The sequence below is a fragment of the Rhinoraja longicauda genome, chromosome 10 (genome assembly GCF_053455715.1).
Source record: "Rhinoraja longicauda isolate Sanriku21f chromosome 10, sRhiLon1.1, whole genome shotgun sequence".
Taxonomy (NCBI): domain Eukaryota; kingdom Metazoa; phylum Chordata; class Chondrichthyes; order Rajiformes; family Arhynchobatidae; genus Rhinoraja; species Rhinoraja longicauda.
This window is the reverse complement of record NC_135962.1, coordinates 59,142,917-59,160,757: the sequence shown is the minus strand read 5'-3', so window position 1 is coordinate 59,160,757 and position 17,841 is coordinate 59,142,917. Positions and strand designations below refer to the sequence as shown.

The window sequence follows — 17,841 nt, the reverse complement described above, 5'->3', positions numbered from 1 at the left end:
TTTTGTGATACCTTTGATTTAATTTGGTATAAAGGTTGACACACCCATTGTGGGCAGAAAGGTCGATTCCTCTGCTCCACTGTTCTATGTTCTGATTCTACCATGTGTAAAATACTTCTTCATTTGCAGAATGTACTGGTTAATGAAAGCTTCATGGAACTACTAAAGCCCATTGTTGCCAACCGTCCACTGTTTAAGATTGAAATTACAGGGGTTGGCGGCTTTGTGTCTGGGGGGAGAACTCACCGAATTGATCCAATGAAAGTGATCCAGGTAGGAAATATCAGCCTGTATGAATGTGATCACCTGAATGTAGTCATCTTTAGGGCGGCAGTGGTAGATTTCCTGCTTTACAGCACCAGAGACCCGGGTCTGATCCCGACTACAGGTGCTACGAGGAATAGGCCTTTCTCCCCTGGGTTTCCTCCTGCACTCCAAAGACGTGCAGTTTTGTAGGTTAATTGGCTTTGGTAAAAATCCTAAAATTGTCCCTCATATGTAGGATAGTGTTGGTGTGTGGAGAGATCACTGGTTGGCATGGACACAGTGGGCCGAAAGGCCTGTTTCCGCTCTGTATCTGTACAGTGAAGAATGTAACCAAACTGTTTAGAAGTAAAAAAGAACTTGTATGTATTAACTTGCACATTCTCACCTTGTCTATGGCCTCTTGCATTGTTGCTTAGTTTAGTTTAGAGAAACAGCGCGGAAACAGGCTCTTTCCGCCCACCTGGTCGGCGCTACCAGCGTTCCCCACACATTAACACTATCCTACACCCACTAGGGACAATTTTTACATTTACCGAGCCAATTAATGTACATACCTGCACGCCTTTGGAGTGTGGAGGAAAACGAAGATCTCGGGGAAAACCCACGCTGGTCACGGGGAGAACGTACAAACTCCGTACAAACAGCACCCGTAGTCAGGATGGAACCCGGGTCTCCAGCGCTGCATTCGCTGTAAGGCGGCAACTCTACTGCTGCGCCACCGTGACCGCCCTTGACAAACAATCTTGAGAAACAACCCTTGTCATTTGCACAAGTATGGTGAGGTACAGGTCCAATTAAAATCTTGCTTGCAGCAGTATCAAATACCTATAGACTCAGCGAACAGCGTAAAAACATTATACAAAATTACATGTAAATTGAACAAGACAGTGAAAAGAAAAAGACTCTGCATAAACAAGACATTAGTGCAAAAATACACAATTGAAATACTTCCATAGTAGAACAGGATTATGTTGTTGAGGTAGGATTAGGATTGTGCAGGTCAGTTCAAGAACCTGATGGTTGTAGGAGAGGAGTTGTTCCTGAACCTGCTGGTGTGAAATTCAGGCTTCTGTACCTCCTGCCTAGGGTTGCCAACTATCCCGTATTAGCCGGGACATCCTGTATTTTGGGCTAAATTGGTTTGTCCCTTATGGGACCGCCCTTGTCCCGTATTAGGCCCGGGGGATGCTGTAGGCCCCGACTCTGCTGTAGGTCCTGATGCTGTAGGCCCCGACACTCTTAGGTTTCCGACATTTTAGCTCTGGACAATGTAGACCAGGAGGCCAGGGCCCGCCATTGGTGGAGTGGGAGCACGTGGCCGCTGGCTGGGTGAGATCACGTGGGCACGGGGCGGTGGCGTCACCTTGTCCAGAATTTGGGAGTGAGGTAGTTGGCACCCCTACTCCTCCCTGACGGTAGCAGCGAGAAGCGGGATGGGTGATGGAGATCTTTGATGATAGATGCCTCCTTCTTGTGGGCAGCGCCTCATGGAGATGCTTTTGGTGGTGGGGAGGGCTGTGTCTGTGATGGACCGGGCTGAGTTCACCACTCCCTGCAACCTCTTGCATTGCTGTGCATTGGAATTGCCGTAGCAGGCTGTGATACAACCAGTGAGGATACTTTCTACAGTCCATCTGCAGAAGGTTGTTAGGACATGCCAAATCTCTTCAAACTTTCTTAGATGTGGAAGTGAGCGCTGGTGTACCTTACTTGTGATTACATGTTTGTGCTGAGCCCGGGACAGATCATGTGCACCTCGACCATGGCCATGAACGGTGTCATAGTCGGTACTTGAGCCGGTTCACGGACTCGCCGGCCGCCTGTCACTTCTACGGCGAGGAAGAGACCGTGTTCCACGTGTACGTGCGGCGCGAGAGGTTGCCGCCCGTGTTCGAGTATCTGAAAGGGCTGCTCCTCAAGTTTTGGCTCCATTTTAGCCCCACGCTCCTGATATTTGGGCACCCGGTACAGAGGGGGGAGGGTCTCCCTGTCGGTCTGCTCCTGGGCCTGGCCAAGATGGCCGTTCGCGGTTCAGGCAGCGGGTAGTCGACGGCCGCACAGAGGTCGGTTGCCTGTCGCTTTTCCGGGCCTACGCCCGTATGTCCCTGGAGAGGGAACACGCACACGCGGTGTCCACGGGGACGCTGGAGGCCTTCCGTGAACGCTGGTCGCCGCGGGAGGCCGAGTGTAATAATGATGAGGATGACGTTATTTTAAAATTGATGACTGTTGCTTTGTATAATGCCACAAAGGCAGTTTTGATCGTGTTACCCTTTTGTATGTTTGTTTTCTGAATAAAGGTATTTGTAAAAAAGAAAAGGTGCAGACATTGTCGGAAAAGGGCCTGTTCCTATGCTGTATTGTTCTACGTTCATGACAAGCTTGATGGCCATGCCCATGGTCCCACAACGCAATGCACTGTGTAATTCTGGTGGGAAATGACGGAGAGGTTTAGCAACTGACGGCATCCCCTGGACATGTCCCAGTGTTGAAGTCGAAGATTCCTTACATGCACCAGGTCGAATCCCCGGCTAGCTTCTTTAACCTGAACAGCACGGTGGTGCAGCTGGTAGAGCTGCTGCCTCGCCCTGGACCAGAGGCCCGGGTTCGATCCTAACCTCGGCTGCTGTCTGTACCGGAGTTTGCAGGAGACCTCCAGAGTTTACGGAGGTCTCCCTGTGACCTCGTGGGTTTCCTCCGAGTGCTCCGGTTTCCTCCCGAGTGGTGGGTTAATTGGCCCCTAGTTTGTAGGAAGTGGACGCAAAAGTGGGATAACATAGAACTCGTGTGAACAGGTGATCGATGGTCGGTGTGGACTCGGTGGTCTGAGGGTCCAGTCTCTATGCTGCATCTTTCAATCTAGCGACCAAAAACCTTATGATCTGCTGTCAGGTGCCAATACTTTCAGAAAATAAAACAGAAAGCAATGTTTATATGTGGCAGGCAAATGCATGAAAGTTGTCCCTGACTCTGCGGTATTGATTCCTGGCAGGATTACCTTGACAAGCACAAACTTCGGCTCTCCGATTTCTTCCGCAACATGGACAAAGTAGGGAACATGATGTTGCCCGTGTCTGACTTCCGAAAAACCTTACAGGTTGGGGATGCGGCGATTGTCCTTGCCTTAGTAGGCTGCTGAAAATGTACACTTTGTAGAATTGAGAGGGAAGGGTGAAAATTTCAGTCTCAGGCAGAGTGTGTGGCGTGAGTCGGTGTACCACTCGCCAAACCTGGTCAAACAATCCCACTCCCCCAACTCCATCAAAGGGGTTTTGCTGGATTATGTAAGGGCAAGCATTATAAATATTTATTTAAAATTGAGAGCAGGTGGGGACTCTCCCCCTCTCCCCCCCAACCCCCCACCCCCCTCTCCCCCAGGATAGGGGAAACAGGAACAAGTGGGCATAATGTTAAGGTGATGGGAAAGATTTAATAGGGACCCAAGGGAAAACCTATTCACACTGAGAGTGGTGGATGCGAGGACCGAGCTGCCAGTGGAAGTCATTGAGGCAGGTATCATAACAACATTTAAAAGACATTTGGACAGGTACATGGTCAGGAATAGTGTAGAGGGAATATGGGCGAAACGCAGACAAATGGGACTAGCTTAGATGGGACATCTTGGTCGGCATGGACATATGCTGCATGACTCCATGAACAGGAATGTAAATGCAACCGCTGCTGTTTTCAAGTATAAGGTTTACAATAGAAACGTATCAAAAGGATAGAGTTCCATGTAACCCCTCTCTCTACCCTGTGCACACCCATTTCTCCCACTATCTCCCATCCTCCCAGTAACCCTGCACCTTTCTCCTTGTTCAAACATCCGCTCCCATTCCCAAATCACTCATTCCCCTCTCCCCCCTGCCCTTCCACATCCTGCCCCTGGCTTCACATTTCACTCCTCCTCTTAGACAATAGGTGCAGGAGGAGGCCATTCGGCCCTTTGAGCCAGCACCGCCATTCAATGTGATCATGGCTGATCATTCTCAATCAGTACCCCGTTCCTGCCTTCTCCCCATACCCCTGACTCCGCTATCCTTAAGAGCTCTATCTAGCTCTCTCTGAATGCATTCAGAGAATTGGCCTCCACTGCCTTCTGAGGCAGAGAATTCTTCTCTTCTTAACTGACCCTTGGTCTCCTTTGAACCTCTAACCTTTGTCATTTACTCCATCCATCCATCACTCAAAGCCACCTCACCTATATCCACCTATCACTCACCAGGCTCTGACCCACTCCCACTTTCTCCGCTCATTCTGAAGAGCCCCGACCTGAAACATTGTCTGTCCGTTTCCTCCACATGATGCCTGAGTTCCTCCATGTTTTGCTCTGTGTCTCTTACGGTGTGTTTCTGGCCTTATTCCACCAGCAACTGAAAATCCCATTGGACCTCATTCAAGTTGAGGAACTAATCAACAAACTTGACAAGGAAAACACTGGAGTAATTGACTACAGGTAAGGAATTGTCTGAAGTATCACAATTGGGATCCCATATGTCTTCGCTTCCAGTAACAGTTATTGCGCTGGGTGTTCAGTGTCAGGCCATTGGAGGGATTAAATGGCAACTGGTAACAACTCTTATCATTTTCTATTAACATCCTTTTCTTTTCAAATAATTTCAAAGCATTTTTAAGGGCATTTCATGAAAAAGTCTCAAGAAAATAGAAGCAGGTATAGGCCACAATGCTTCTCAAGTCTGCTCCACTATTAAATATGATCATGGCTGATCTGTGCCAGTTCTCCAGTGCCTTCAATACCTCGCTTTCAAACATTCACCTCCACTTTGAATTTCAATAGAGAAGATATCTGAAGATATTTCCAGGACTCAAAGGGCCTGAGTACAGGGGAGAAGTTGTGCAGGATAGGATTTTATTCCATGGAGCACAGGAGGATGATGGGTGATCTTATAAAAATGTATAAAATCATGAGGGAATAGAAAGGGTGAATAGACAATATTTTCTCCAGGATAGAGGAATCAAGAACTAGAAGGGATAGGTTACGGTGAGAGGGAAAACATTTAATAGGATCATGAGGGACAGAATTTTCACTCAGAGGGTGGTGGGTGTATGGGACGAGCTGCCATATGAAGTAGTTGAGGCAGTTACAATAACGTTTAGAGTTTGGTTTAGCAATACAGCATGGAAACATGCCCTTCAGCCCATCGAGACTACGTCAACCAGCGATCACCCATTCGCACTGGTTCTAAATATCCTACACACTAGGATACAAAATTTACAGAAGCCAACTCAACTACAAACCTGCACATCTTTAGAATGCGGGAGAAAACCGGAGCACCCGGAAAAAATCTAGTGACAGGGAACATGAACAAACTCCGCACAGACAGCATCAATAATCAATAATCAGTCTGAAGAAGGGTCTCAACCCGAAACGTCACCCATTCTTTCTTCCCCGAGATGCTGCCTGACCTGCTGAGTTACTCCAGCATTTTGTGAATGCATCAATAATCAGGATTGAACCCGGATTTCCGGTGCTTGAGGCAGCAATTCTACCAAGGTGCCACTGCCCATTCATACCCTTAAATAGTTTAGTTTAGAAATACAGCGTGGAAACAGGCCCTTTTGGCCCACCGGGTTCGCGCCGACCAGCGATCCCCGCACATTAACACTATCCTATACCCATTAGGGACAATTTCTTTTAACATTTACCAAGTCAATTAACCTACAAGCCTGTACGTCTTTGGAATATGGGAGGAAACCGAAGATCTCGGAGAAAACTCACGCAGGTCACAGGGTGAACGTACAAACTCCGTACAGACAGCACCCGTAATAGGGATCGAACCCGGGTCTCCGGCACTGCATTCACTGTACGGCAGCAACTCTACCGCTGCGCCACTGCGCCACCGTGCCGCCCCATACATCTCTATGAGATCACCCCTCAGCCTCCTGAGCTCCAAGGAATAAAACCCTACCCTGCCCAAACTCTCCTTGAAGCTCAGACCATAGAAACATAGAAAATAGGTGCAGGAGTAGGCCATTTGGCCCTTCGAGCCTGCACCGCCATTCAATATGATCATGGCTGATCATCCAGCTCAGTAGCCTGTACCTGCCTTCTCTCCATACCCCCTGATCCCTTTAGCAAAAAGGGCCACATCTAACTCCCTCTTAAATATAGCCAATGAACTGGCCTCAACTACCTTCTGTGGCAGAGAATTCCACAGACTCACCACTCTCTGTGTGAAGAAATGTTTTCTCATCTCGGTCCTAAAAGACTTCCCCCTTATCCTTAAGCTGTGACCCCTGGTTCTGGACTCCCCCAACAACGGGAACAATCTTCCCGCATCTAGCCTCTCCAACCCCTTAAGAATTTTATATGTTTCTATAAGATCTCCCCTCAGTCTTCTAAATTCCAGCGAGTACAAGCCCAGTCTATCCAGTCTTTCCTCATATGTAAGTCCCGCCATCCCAGGGATCAATCTGGTGAACCTTCTCTGTACTCCCTCTAAGGCAAGAACGTCTTTCCTCAGGTTAGGAGACCAAAACAGCACACAGTACTCCAGGTGCGGTCTCACCAAGGCCCTGTACAACTGCAGCAGAACCTCCCTGCTCCTAAACTCAAATCCTCTTGCTATGAATGCCAACATACCATTTGCTTTCTTCACTGCCTGCTGCACCTGCATGCTTGCTTTCAATGACTGGTGCACCATGACAACCAGGTCACGTTGCATCTCCCCTTCTCCCAATCGGTCACCATTCAGGTAATACTCTGCTTTCCTGTTCTTGCCGCCAAAGTGGATAACCTTACATTTATCCACATTATATTGCATCTGCCATGCATTTGCCCACTCGCCTAATCTATCCAAGTCACTCTGCAGCCTCCTAGCATCCTCCTCGCAGCTAACACTGCCACCCAGCTTCGTGTCATCCGCAAACTTAGAGATGTTGCATTCAATTCCCTCGTCCAAATCATTAATATACACTGTAAATAACTGGGGTCCCAGCACTGAGCCTTGCGGTACCCCACTAGTCACTGCCTGCCATTCCGAAAAGGACCCGTGACCAATTTCAGTGTCGACGACAAACTTACTAACCATGCTGTCTACATTCTCATCCAAAATGTTAGCATAAAGAACAAACAACAGGGCAGCAAAGTCCGATCCCTGAAGCACACCATTTGTTACAGGCCACCAACCTAAAGGGCAACCCTCTACCACCACTCTGTCACCCCCCCACCCTTCAAGCCAATGTTGTATCCAATTAACTAGCTTGCCTTGGATCCCATGTGATCCAACCATGAGGTATCTTGTCAAAGGCCTTGAAGTTCATGTAGACAGCATCTACCATTTGTCCTCATCAATCTTCTTCATCACCTCTTCAAAACACACAATTAAAATTTGAGACCTAATTTCACACACAAAGGCGCAGCAGTAAAGTTGCTGCTTACAGCACTCCAGGTTCGATCCTGATTACGGGCGCGGTCTGTACAGTTTGTACATTCTCTCCGTGACTGCGTGGATTTTCTCTGAGATCTTCGGTTTCCTTCCACATTCTAAAGACGTACAGTAATTGGCTTGGTATAAGTGTAAACTGTTCCCAGTGTGTGATGGATAGTTTTAATGTGCGGGGTTCACAGGTTGGTGTGGACTCGGTTGGCCGAATGCCATGTTTCCGCGCTGTATTTCTAAACTAAACGAAGCCTATCCCCAATCAGTCCTTGCCTTAACAATTGGATGTTGATCCTGTGTGTCAAAATCCCCTCCAATACCCACTATAGAAGGCTCAGCAGTCTGTAGTTCACAGGCCTTTCCTTGTAACCTTTCTTAAATAACGGCACATTAGCTACCCTTCCAGTAACTCATCCAAGCTAATGATGATTCAATCTCTCTGCCATGGACCCAATATCTTCCATAGCTTCCCACAACTTCCAAGCATATACCGGATCAGGTCCCGGGGATCTATGTAACTTTACGTGCTTCTCTTCTCTGCAGGGAATGGAGGGATTATGGATGAGGGATAGTCAGATAAGATTAGGTTACCTTGACATCATGTTCGGCACAGACATTGTGGGCTGTACTGTTTAAAGCTCTATGTTCCACCCTGTAGCTTAATATGGTTTTCATCTCATGTGTCCAGTTTGGCCATGAGTATGAGACACTAACCAGTCCCCACTCCACAGATCCTGACTGGCCCTCTGAGCATTTCCAACATTTGGAATATCTTTCTTGACCTCATTTAGTTTAGGGAACTTTCTGCTATAACGCTATTCATTGATAGACATGCGGTTTAACAAGTCAGAGTGCTTGAGGGAGGTAATATTGGGATTTAAAAGAAATGTTCACACTAAATTGTTTCTTGTCTCTTTTAAACTAGCTTTGCTATGCCTCCGCCAGAAGCATAGATTTTGATAAGTCAGGTGAAATGTGCCAGAGTTAAAGTCAACTAGTGCAAAAAAAAGAAAGAAGATGAGGTTAACAACAAAAACACTGTATGTTCTGTTAAAAGTATTTTAATTAGCTATTTATTTTACTTTAGTATTAAAAAGAAATGTTGTATTGTTGTTCTTTCCAGATATTTCTCTTAAGAGAGCTTTGAAAATCGTAATATATTCAGTGGGTTGTTAATAGATTCTGCAGTTTCCCCACAATGATAGCCCACAAGTTTCCATACGCCGAAGCACCTTGTTTAAATTATACTCTATAAACTTGCTGGAAAAAGTAATGGTACTTTTCCGAGGGGAACCAATATCCTGGCGGGGAGATTTGCTAAAATAACTGCGGAGACTTTAAACTAGTACGGTTGGGGGGAGGGACTCAAACACAGATAGCTAATAGGCAGTGTGTGAGGCAGGAGGCAGAAAAGGGAAACACTCAGACCCAATATGTAGGAGAGAAAGAAGGGAAAAGAAATAAACTGAGAATAAGAAATGATGGGTCCCTTAAATGTGTATATTTTAATGCTAGGAGCATTGTAAGAAAGGTGGATGAGCTGAGAGCCTGGATTGACATCTGGAAGTATGATGTTGTGGCGATCAGTGAAACATGGTTGCAGGAGGGTTGCGATTGGCAATTAAATATTCCAGGATTTCATTGTTTCAGATGTGATAGAATTGGAGGGGCAAGAGGTGGGGGTGTTGCATTGCTTGTCAGGGAGGATATCACAGCAGTGCTTTGGCAGGACAGACTAGAAGGCTCGATTAAGGAGGCTGTTTGGGTGGAACTCAGAAATGAGAAAGGTTTAGCAACACTTATAGGGGTGTATTATAGACCGCCAAATAGGGAACGAGAATTGGAAGAGCAAATATGTAAGGAGATAGCAGATATTAGTAGTAAGCACAGAGTGGTGATTGTGGGTGATTTCAATTTTCCGTATATAGACTGGGAATCACATTCTGTTAAAGGGCTGGATGGTTTGGAGTTTGTAAAATGTGTGCAGGATAGTTTTTTGCAGCAATACGTAGAGGTGCCTACCAGAGAAGGGGCAGTGTTGGACCTCCTGTTAGGAAATGAGATGGGTCAGGTGACGGAGGTATGTGTTGAGGAGCACTTTGGGTCTAGTGATCATAATGCCATTAGTTTCAATATCATTATGGAGAAGGTCAAATCTGGACCAAGGGTTGAGATTTTGGATTGGAGAAAGGCTAATTTTGAGGAGATGAGAAAGGATTTAAAAGGAGTGAAATGGAAATTGTTTTTTTATGAAAAGGATATAATAGAGAAATGGAGGATATTTAAAGGTGAAATTTTGAGAGTACAGAGTCTTTATGTCCCTGTTCGGTGGAAAGGAAAGAATAATAATTTGAAAGAGCCGTGGTTTTCCAGGGAAATTGGACACTTGGTTCGGAAAAAGAGGGAGATATACAATAAATATAAGCGGCAGGGAGTAAATGAGGTTCTTGAGGAATATAAAGAATGTAAAAGGAATCTTAAAAAGGAAATTAGAAAAGCGAAAAAAAGATATGAGGCTGCTTTGGCAAGTAATGTAAAAGTAAACCCCAAGGGGTTCTACAGATATGTCAATAGCAAAAGGATAGTGAGGGATAAAATTGGTCCATTAGAGAGTCAGAGTGGACAGCTATGTGCTGAGCCGGAAGAAATGGGGGAGATATTAAACAATTTCTTTTCTTCGGTATTTACCGAGGAGAAGGATATTGAATTATGTGAGGTACGCGAAACAAGTAGAGTAGTGATGGAAATTAGGAGGATTAAAGAAGAGGAGGTACGGACACTTTTCAAGAATATAAAAGTGGATAAGTCTCCAGGTCCTGATAGGATATTCCCTAGGACATTGAGGGAAGTTAGTGCAGAAATAGCAGGGGCTGTGACGGAAATATTTCAAACGTCATTAGAAACAGGGATGGTGCCGGAAAATTGGCGCATTGCGCATGTTGTGCCTTTGTTTAAAAAAGGTTCTAAAAGTAAACCTAGCAATTATAGACCTATTAGTTTGACGTCTGTGGTGGGAAAATTAATGGAAAAGATACTTAGGGACAATATATATAATTATTTGGATAATCAAGGCCTGATTAGAAACAGTCAACATGGATTTGTGCCTGGAAGGTCATGTTTGACTAATCTTCTTGAATTTTTTGAAGAGGTTACCAGGGAAATTGATAAGGGCAAGGCTGTGGATGTTGTCTATATGGACTTCAGTAAGGCATTTGACAAGGTTCCACATGGAAGGTTGATTAAGAAGGTTAAATCGTTGGGTATTAATAGTGAGGTTGCAAGATGGATTCAACAATGGCTGAATGGGAGATACCAGAGGGTAACGGTTGACAATTGTATGTCAGGTTGGAGGCCAGTGTCTAGTGGAGTGCCCCAATGATCTGTGTTGGGTCCACTGTTGTTTGTCATTTACATTAATGATCTGGATGATGGTGTGGCAAATTGGATTAGTAAATATGCAGATGATACTAAGATAGGTGGAGTAGTTGATAGTGAGGTAGATTTTCAAAGTCTACAGAGAGACTTGGGCCTTTTGGAAGGGTGGGCTGAAAGATGGCAGATGGAGTTTAATGCTGATAAGTGTGAGGTGCTGCATTTTGGTAGGACAAATCAAAATAGGACGTATAGGGTAAATGGTAGGGAATTGAGGAATGCAGTGGAACAGAGGGATCTGGGAATAACTGTGCATTGTTCCCTGAAGGTGGAATTTCATGTGGATAGGGTGGTGAAGAAGGCGTTTGGTATGCTTGTCTTTATAAATCAGAGCATCGAGTATAGAAGTTGGGATGTAATGTTGAAATTGTACAGGGCATTGGTGAGGCCGAATCTGGAGTATGGTGTGCAGTTCTGGTCGCCAAATTATAGGAAGGATGTCGACAAAATGGAGAGGGTACAGAGGAGATTTACTAGAATGTTGCCTGGGTTTCAGCACTTAGGCTACAGAGAGAGGTTGAACAGGTTGGGTCTTTATTCTTTGGAGCGTAGAAGGTTGAGGGGGGACTTGATAGAGGTTTTTTAAATTTTGAGAGGGACGGACAGAGTTGACGTGGGTAGGCTTTTCCCTTTGAGAGTGGGGAAGATTCCAACAAGGGGACATAGCTTCAGAATTGAGGGACAAAGGTTTAGGGGTAACATGAGGGGGAACTTCTTTACTCAGAGGGTTGTGGCTGTATGGAATGGGCTTCCGGTGGAAGTGGTGGAGGCTGGCTCGATTTTATTATTTAAGAGTAAATTGGATAGGTATATGGATGGGGGTTATGGTCTGAGTGCAGGTAGATGAGACTTGGTCAGGGAGAATGGTCGGCGTGGACTGGTAGGGCCGGACAGGCCTGTTTCCATGCTGTAGTTGTTATATGTTATATGTTATATATGTACTACTGAACTCTGGAATTTCACCAAATATAGACTAGATGACCGTTTCGCTGGACATTTACGCTCGGTCCACCAAGGCCTATGTGATCTCCCTGCTGCCATCCATTTCAACTCCCCTGGATAGAGCTCTTAAGGATAGCGGAGTCAGGGGGTATGGGGAGAAGGCAGGAACGGGGTACTGATTGAGAATGATCAGCAATGTTCACATTGAATGGCGGTGCTGGCACGAAGGGCCGAATGGCCTCCTCTTGCACCTATTGTCTAACAATTAATCATTCTACATTTCCTTTTCGTCTGCTCTGATCTGTCATTTTCACACCATATCTTTCCATATCTCTGGACTCCCTCTCCGAAACATCACACATTTCCTTCTCTCCAGAGATGCTGCCTGACCCACTAAGTTACTCCAGCATATTGTGTCTTTCGTCGGTGTAGAACCAGCATCCGCAGCTCTTTCCAGCACAGTAGCACCTCATATTTTGCTTGGATAGCTTACAAGCTAACCAATGAATGTGAATTCTCTAATTTTAGGTAACTTCTACTAAGACTCCCCTCCCCTACCCCTTTGCCCCCTTCCTCCACCCTAGTCATTTAACCAATTCCACAGTTCACCACGTTGTATCCCTTTTGAGATCACTTAGTCAACAATAAGGCTACCAGGGCACCTCCCTGCCTGAGATCATTTGTTGCCAGCTCTGATTAGCCCTGGTATTTTCTCACCTCCAGCCCCCCCCCCCCCCAATCCCCTACTTTCAGTCTGAAGAAGGGTCTCGACCCGAAACATCACCCATCCTTTTTCTCCAGAGATGCTGCCTGACCCACTGTTACTCCAGTTCTTTGTGTCTATCTGTAGAATTTCCACATTGTTCTTCAGGCAAAGTGCACTTGGATTTTCTGGGTGGCATCAGGGAGTAACATCTAATCTCCAAGGCATTGCTATCAATGATTCAGGAGAAATATCACAGGGGTTTAATATTGCAAAGACATTTTTAAAACGTGCTTATATTTGAGAAAAGAAAGAGCTATTCAAGGATGATCTGGACAAATAACCGGGTCTGTTCACTTTCTGACTGGTAAATAGAAGGCAGATATTCAATTTGTGGTTGTGTTGGATGCGTGGGGTAAGGAGACTTGGAACCAGAAGGTCATGGTGATGATCTTCTAGGACGTCGTCTAGAAGGAGCTGGAAATCCTGACCTTTCAGTCAGTGGGGACATGATCACCAAGGAGAGTGTGGAGCCAAGCTGAGGAATTGGGAGCTCCAAGGAGGACATTAACTTTTTGGTTACAATTAATTAGTTCTCTTATAGAGATGCTTTCGTGGAGGGGACCCAATGGCAATAGTTTATTGTTGTCACTGCACTGAGATACAGGTAAAAGCCATGTCTTTGGTTCTTAATCCTGGCTGCCATATGAGCGGCCCATTCATGGTGGCCAAGAGGTCACGTACATTTTTTGATGCTACAGATATTAGAAGAGCTCTCTTTGCCGTCTAACATTGATGGGTTCAACCTTAGTGTTTGGTCTCACCGATCCTCTCAAAGGCTGTTTGGCCCATACACATTGTTTTACATCATCCTAACCTCTCCAATATGTAAGGGTTTCACCACGATATTAGATATCACCCTGACCTCTCATACCTTGGTGGATTTCACCTTGATCTATTCCAGTGCTTCTTAAACTATTTCAGTGTCATTCACCCTTGAGTCTTTATCACAAAATTTCATCCACCCTCGACTAAATTTTCTTATGTTTTTTGGTCATTTGCATCTTATTCTCTCTTGTGTATAATTTTATATATATTAAGTCATTCACCCTTCTAGTTTCATTCACCCTCGTGTGAACCATTCCCCAGTTTAAGAAGCACTGATCTATTCAACATGTGTTTTAGATTACCTTAAGTATTTCAATACCGAAGAGCTCTAGGTGTTTGCCAGACTGATCGCACCACTGTTGTGGGTCCAAACAGAGTGCTTGACCTCAGCCTGTCTCTCCAATGTTTAAAAGTTCCACCGGTCAGTTGACCTCACTCAATCTCTCCAATGTTGATTGGTTGATTAGCTGTGTTTGAGATCAGCTCCAGTCTTGAAGAGTCCAATTGTGGTGTTTGACCCCTTCAGTCTAGATAGATCCAACGGTGACGTTTGGCCTTGACCTGATCTCTTCAATGTTGATTAGTCCTTCCATGGTGTAATTATCTTAATTTCTCCTAAACCGAAGGGTAAAGCCTTGGTGTTTGTCTTCACCATTGTTGAGTTGTTCCACCTTTGACATTTGATCTCACCCAATCTCTATAATGTTGAAAAGTTCATCCTCAGATTGTTTGAGATCTAGCCTCTCCAACGTTCATAAGCTTAGCCATGTTATTCTTAAGTGTCCATATCCCTTCGCTGGTTTATAGCTTTTCCCTCATGCTGGTTTTTTTTTAAACCTTCATTGTGCTTTCTTTTAAGCTTTAAAAAATATATATTCTCTTTCTTGGCCTCATGTTTTTCGTCCTTATTTCAACCCTCTCCTGCAAACCTACTTCTGAGCTGAACAGGAAGATGGTGGACACCAGGAAGCAAATGATCCAAGAGCAACGGGAGCAACTCCGCAAGGAGGAAACCAGGCAGAGGAAGGAGAAGCAGAAGGCCCAGCGGGTGCTGAAAACATTCAGAAGCGCAATAAATGCCATCACTCCCCGCGGTTCCACTGTCATATCATCCAGTCACTTTAAGTTGCCAGATATCCATCCACTCAAGTCTTCTAGCTCCCAGCAGTTATCTAGCACGCCACTGAGCTCGTGGCATCATGCGGTGGTCTCAAATAGCAGTCGGTATTCAATGCCAACACTGAGCAATGTTCAGATGCACCACCAGTTGAGTCATTCCAGCAAGACTCCCTTAGTTCCAAGTGCCAGGTTGGGTTCTTCCCTCGGGATCCACTCAATTTCACAGCCCAAAATGGTATCCAAAGCGCATATACAGTCCCAGTCATGTCCAAGTGTGATCTCCCAACTGGAGAGAAATCCCATGACCACGACTGGTCGATACTTCCTTCCACATGGTGCAAGCAACACCATTGAGGGAGATGAAGACTAAAAAGTAATAACAATGAAACTTGTGGGGTAGGAATTTATCTTCAGGTGGTTTGACTTCAATGAGTCCTCATGTGAAACAGGTTGTACGATGCATAATCATTACCTTACGGCATCATCAGCACAAGTATCCAAGAATGAATTTAGCATCTTTCAGCTAAATGGATCTTCAAATGACTAAGAATGTCTTTAGCACCTCATATTCTGCTTGGGTATGAACATTAAATTCTCCAATTTTATGTAACACCCACCCCTTCCCCATCTCTCTTTCCTGCGCCACCACTCGGTACCCATTTCTCCCACTATTCTGCCCCTCTTTCTCCCCCTCTCCTGTCACACATATTTCACCCCTCTTCTCTAATCATCTCTTACTCTTTTGTCTCATTTTCATCACTAGCCTTTGTCACTTACTCCAATCATCTGCCAATCAAACCTCCCTCATCTATACACCTATCTCATTCCAAGCTTTGTGTTTTACTCAAGATTCCAGCATCTGCAGTTCCTAGTATCTCTCTGAATTTCTATATCCGAATGTTGGGACTTCCCTGACATTCGTACAACTAATTACTAGTCGGTCACCAACCTTGTCAATCACCACTAGTTATTCACATCACATCAGTCACCTCCTGTCAATCACTGCCCATCTCTCACCTTCCATCACTTGCTCATCAGCTGTCTCTTGCCAATCACCTACTGCAAATATGCTCTTGTAGGACCAAAAGCAAATCAAAATGCAATGAAGGACAACAAATGTTTGGTTATTTTCCTTCTCGCCCCTCCTCTTGTAATATGTGGTTAGAAACTTTGTTCTGTAAATCTTAACAATGTTATTGTAATGGATGAATGTCACATTGTAATCCACTAACAACACCAAAAATTAGTCTAAACTGGGTGTAAATGGCAATGGGAGAATTATTATTGCCGTGACCCATCAAGAAATGATGGCAATTGATCTAATGTGAAATTGTTAACCTAAGCACTGAGACTAGAAGATTGTAAAGTGTCCCCGATGTAAAGATGGTGTGTTGTTTCTTAAGCTTCAGTGGAACAATGTGGAAGGCAATTGTCAGGTTAGTGAGAGTTGAGATGGACAATGAAAATGGTAAAAGACTGCAAGCTCAGGGCCACAGATGAGGTGCTCAGAAAGGTTGTCTGTCACTGTACAGCTATGATTACGGAGTTGTTGTGGAAAAACTCAAGCATACCATCAATTTTTGGCTTGTACTCCAAGTATAATGGAATGTGTTAATTCCTGTTTGGAAACGATCATCTTTAATAAACTGCTAAAAACTCCGATTTTGTACTTCATTTTCATAGCTGCTAAATGAGCAGCCATTTTTAACATTAATTTTATATGAGCTGGGAAACATTTCCAGCCTCTCAGGTTCACTCATTGGTACCTAAATGTCTCCCTCCCTTCATGACACATGCTAGTTTCCGTTCAGTACAGTGGTGGTGGCGCAGTCGTTGTTACTAGACCAGTACGCCAGCGAAAATCCAGAGATGAGAGTTCAAATCCCAATACAGCAGGTATGGAAGTTAAGTAATGGGAAACATTTTAAAACTAATCATGATGAGCATGAATTTTGCAAAACTCCATCTGGTTCATTAATCTTCTTCAGTGAAGGAAAAGTGCCATCCTAATAGATTCACACAGCATGGAAATAGGTCAATCTGCCACGTTTAGCCCATATCCCTCTAAATCTTTTCTATCCATGTATCTATCCAAATGTCTTTTAAATTTTGTTATATACCTGCCTCAATTACCTCCTCTGTCAGCTCGTTCCATATGCCCACCACCCTCAGTGAAAAAGTGGCTGGGTTCCTATTAAATCTTTCCCCTTAAACCCATGCCTCTTGATACAACTGGCATAAAAAATAATCCTAGGTAGGCCACCCATCATTGATCTAGGCATCATGTTCACATACAACAGAGTTATGCCAAATTTGGTTCACATTGCAAAACCTCTTCACAAGCCTCTGGGTCCTGATACCTAGCTTGGGAATGATGCTCTGGGCATCATGAAGGTACAGTTGGTATAGCTGATGCCTCACAGCCCTGGTGACCTGGGTCCGCTCCTAGAATCAACTGCTGTCTGAGTGGAGCTTGCATGTAGACTGACTCCCCTTCCCCTCTCCTCCACCCTCCCCAATCTTTGCACATCCCCAATCCTGGACTTTCCACTTGTCACTTTAATTTCATGTTTCATGTATCTTGTTGTTTTTTTATGACTCTTGGCAGACCAATTCCCCTCCTGGGATAAATAATGTTCTATCCACATCCAAGGACGTACACGCCACTGGAAATAAATGGGTCTTCTGTGGATAGGGTGAGCAGCTTTAAATACCTGAGAGTCCACATCAAAGAGGATCTGACATTGAAAACACACATTGCCGCACTGGTGGGTAAGGCAAGGCAGCACCTTTACCACCTCAGACAGCTGAGGAAATTTAGAGTGTCTATGAGGATCCTTCAATGCTTCTACTCTGGGGCTGTAGAGCATCCTGTCCGGCAACATCTCAATCTGGTTTGGGAACAGCTCTGCCCAGGACAGGAAGGCTCTGCGTAGAGTAGTGCGTTCGGCAGAACGCACCATGGGAACTACACTCGCCCCCCTGCAGGACCTATACATCAGGAGGTGCAGATCAAGAGCAAGCAAGATTATGGGGGACCCCTACCACCCCAGCAACGGACTGTTCCAGCTGCTACGGTCAGGTAAA

The 17,841-nt window shown here is 45.1% G+C and overlaps 1 protein-coding gene across 1 annotated transcript in view; it reads left to right on the top strand.

The window, feature by feature from the left end:
* Positions 1–15,124, top strand: part of LOC144597533 (uncharacterized) — a 48,868-nt gene extending 33,744 nt beyond the window's left edge. Inside the window, exons 11-14 of the mRNA XM_078407012.1 lie at positions 130–273; positions 3,260–3,364; positions 4,638–4,723; positions 14,584–15,124. Of these exons, the coding sequence (XP_078263138.1) occupies positions 130–273; positions 3,260–3,364; positions 4,638–4,723; positions 14,584–15,124 (876 nt within the window). The remainder of the gene's footprint in view (positions 1–129; positions 274–3,259; positions 3,365–4,637; positions 4,724–14,583) is intronic.
* The last annotated feature ends 2,717 nt before the right edge of the window (positions 15,125–17,841 follow it).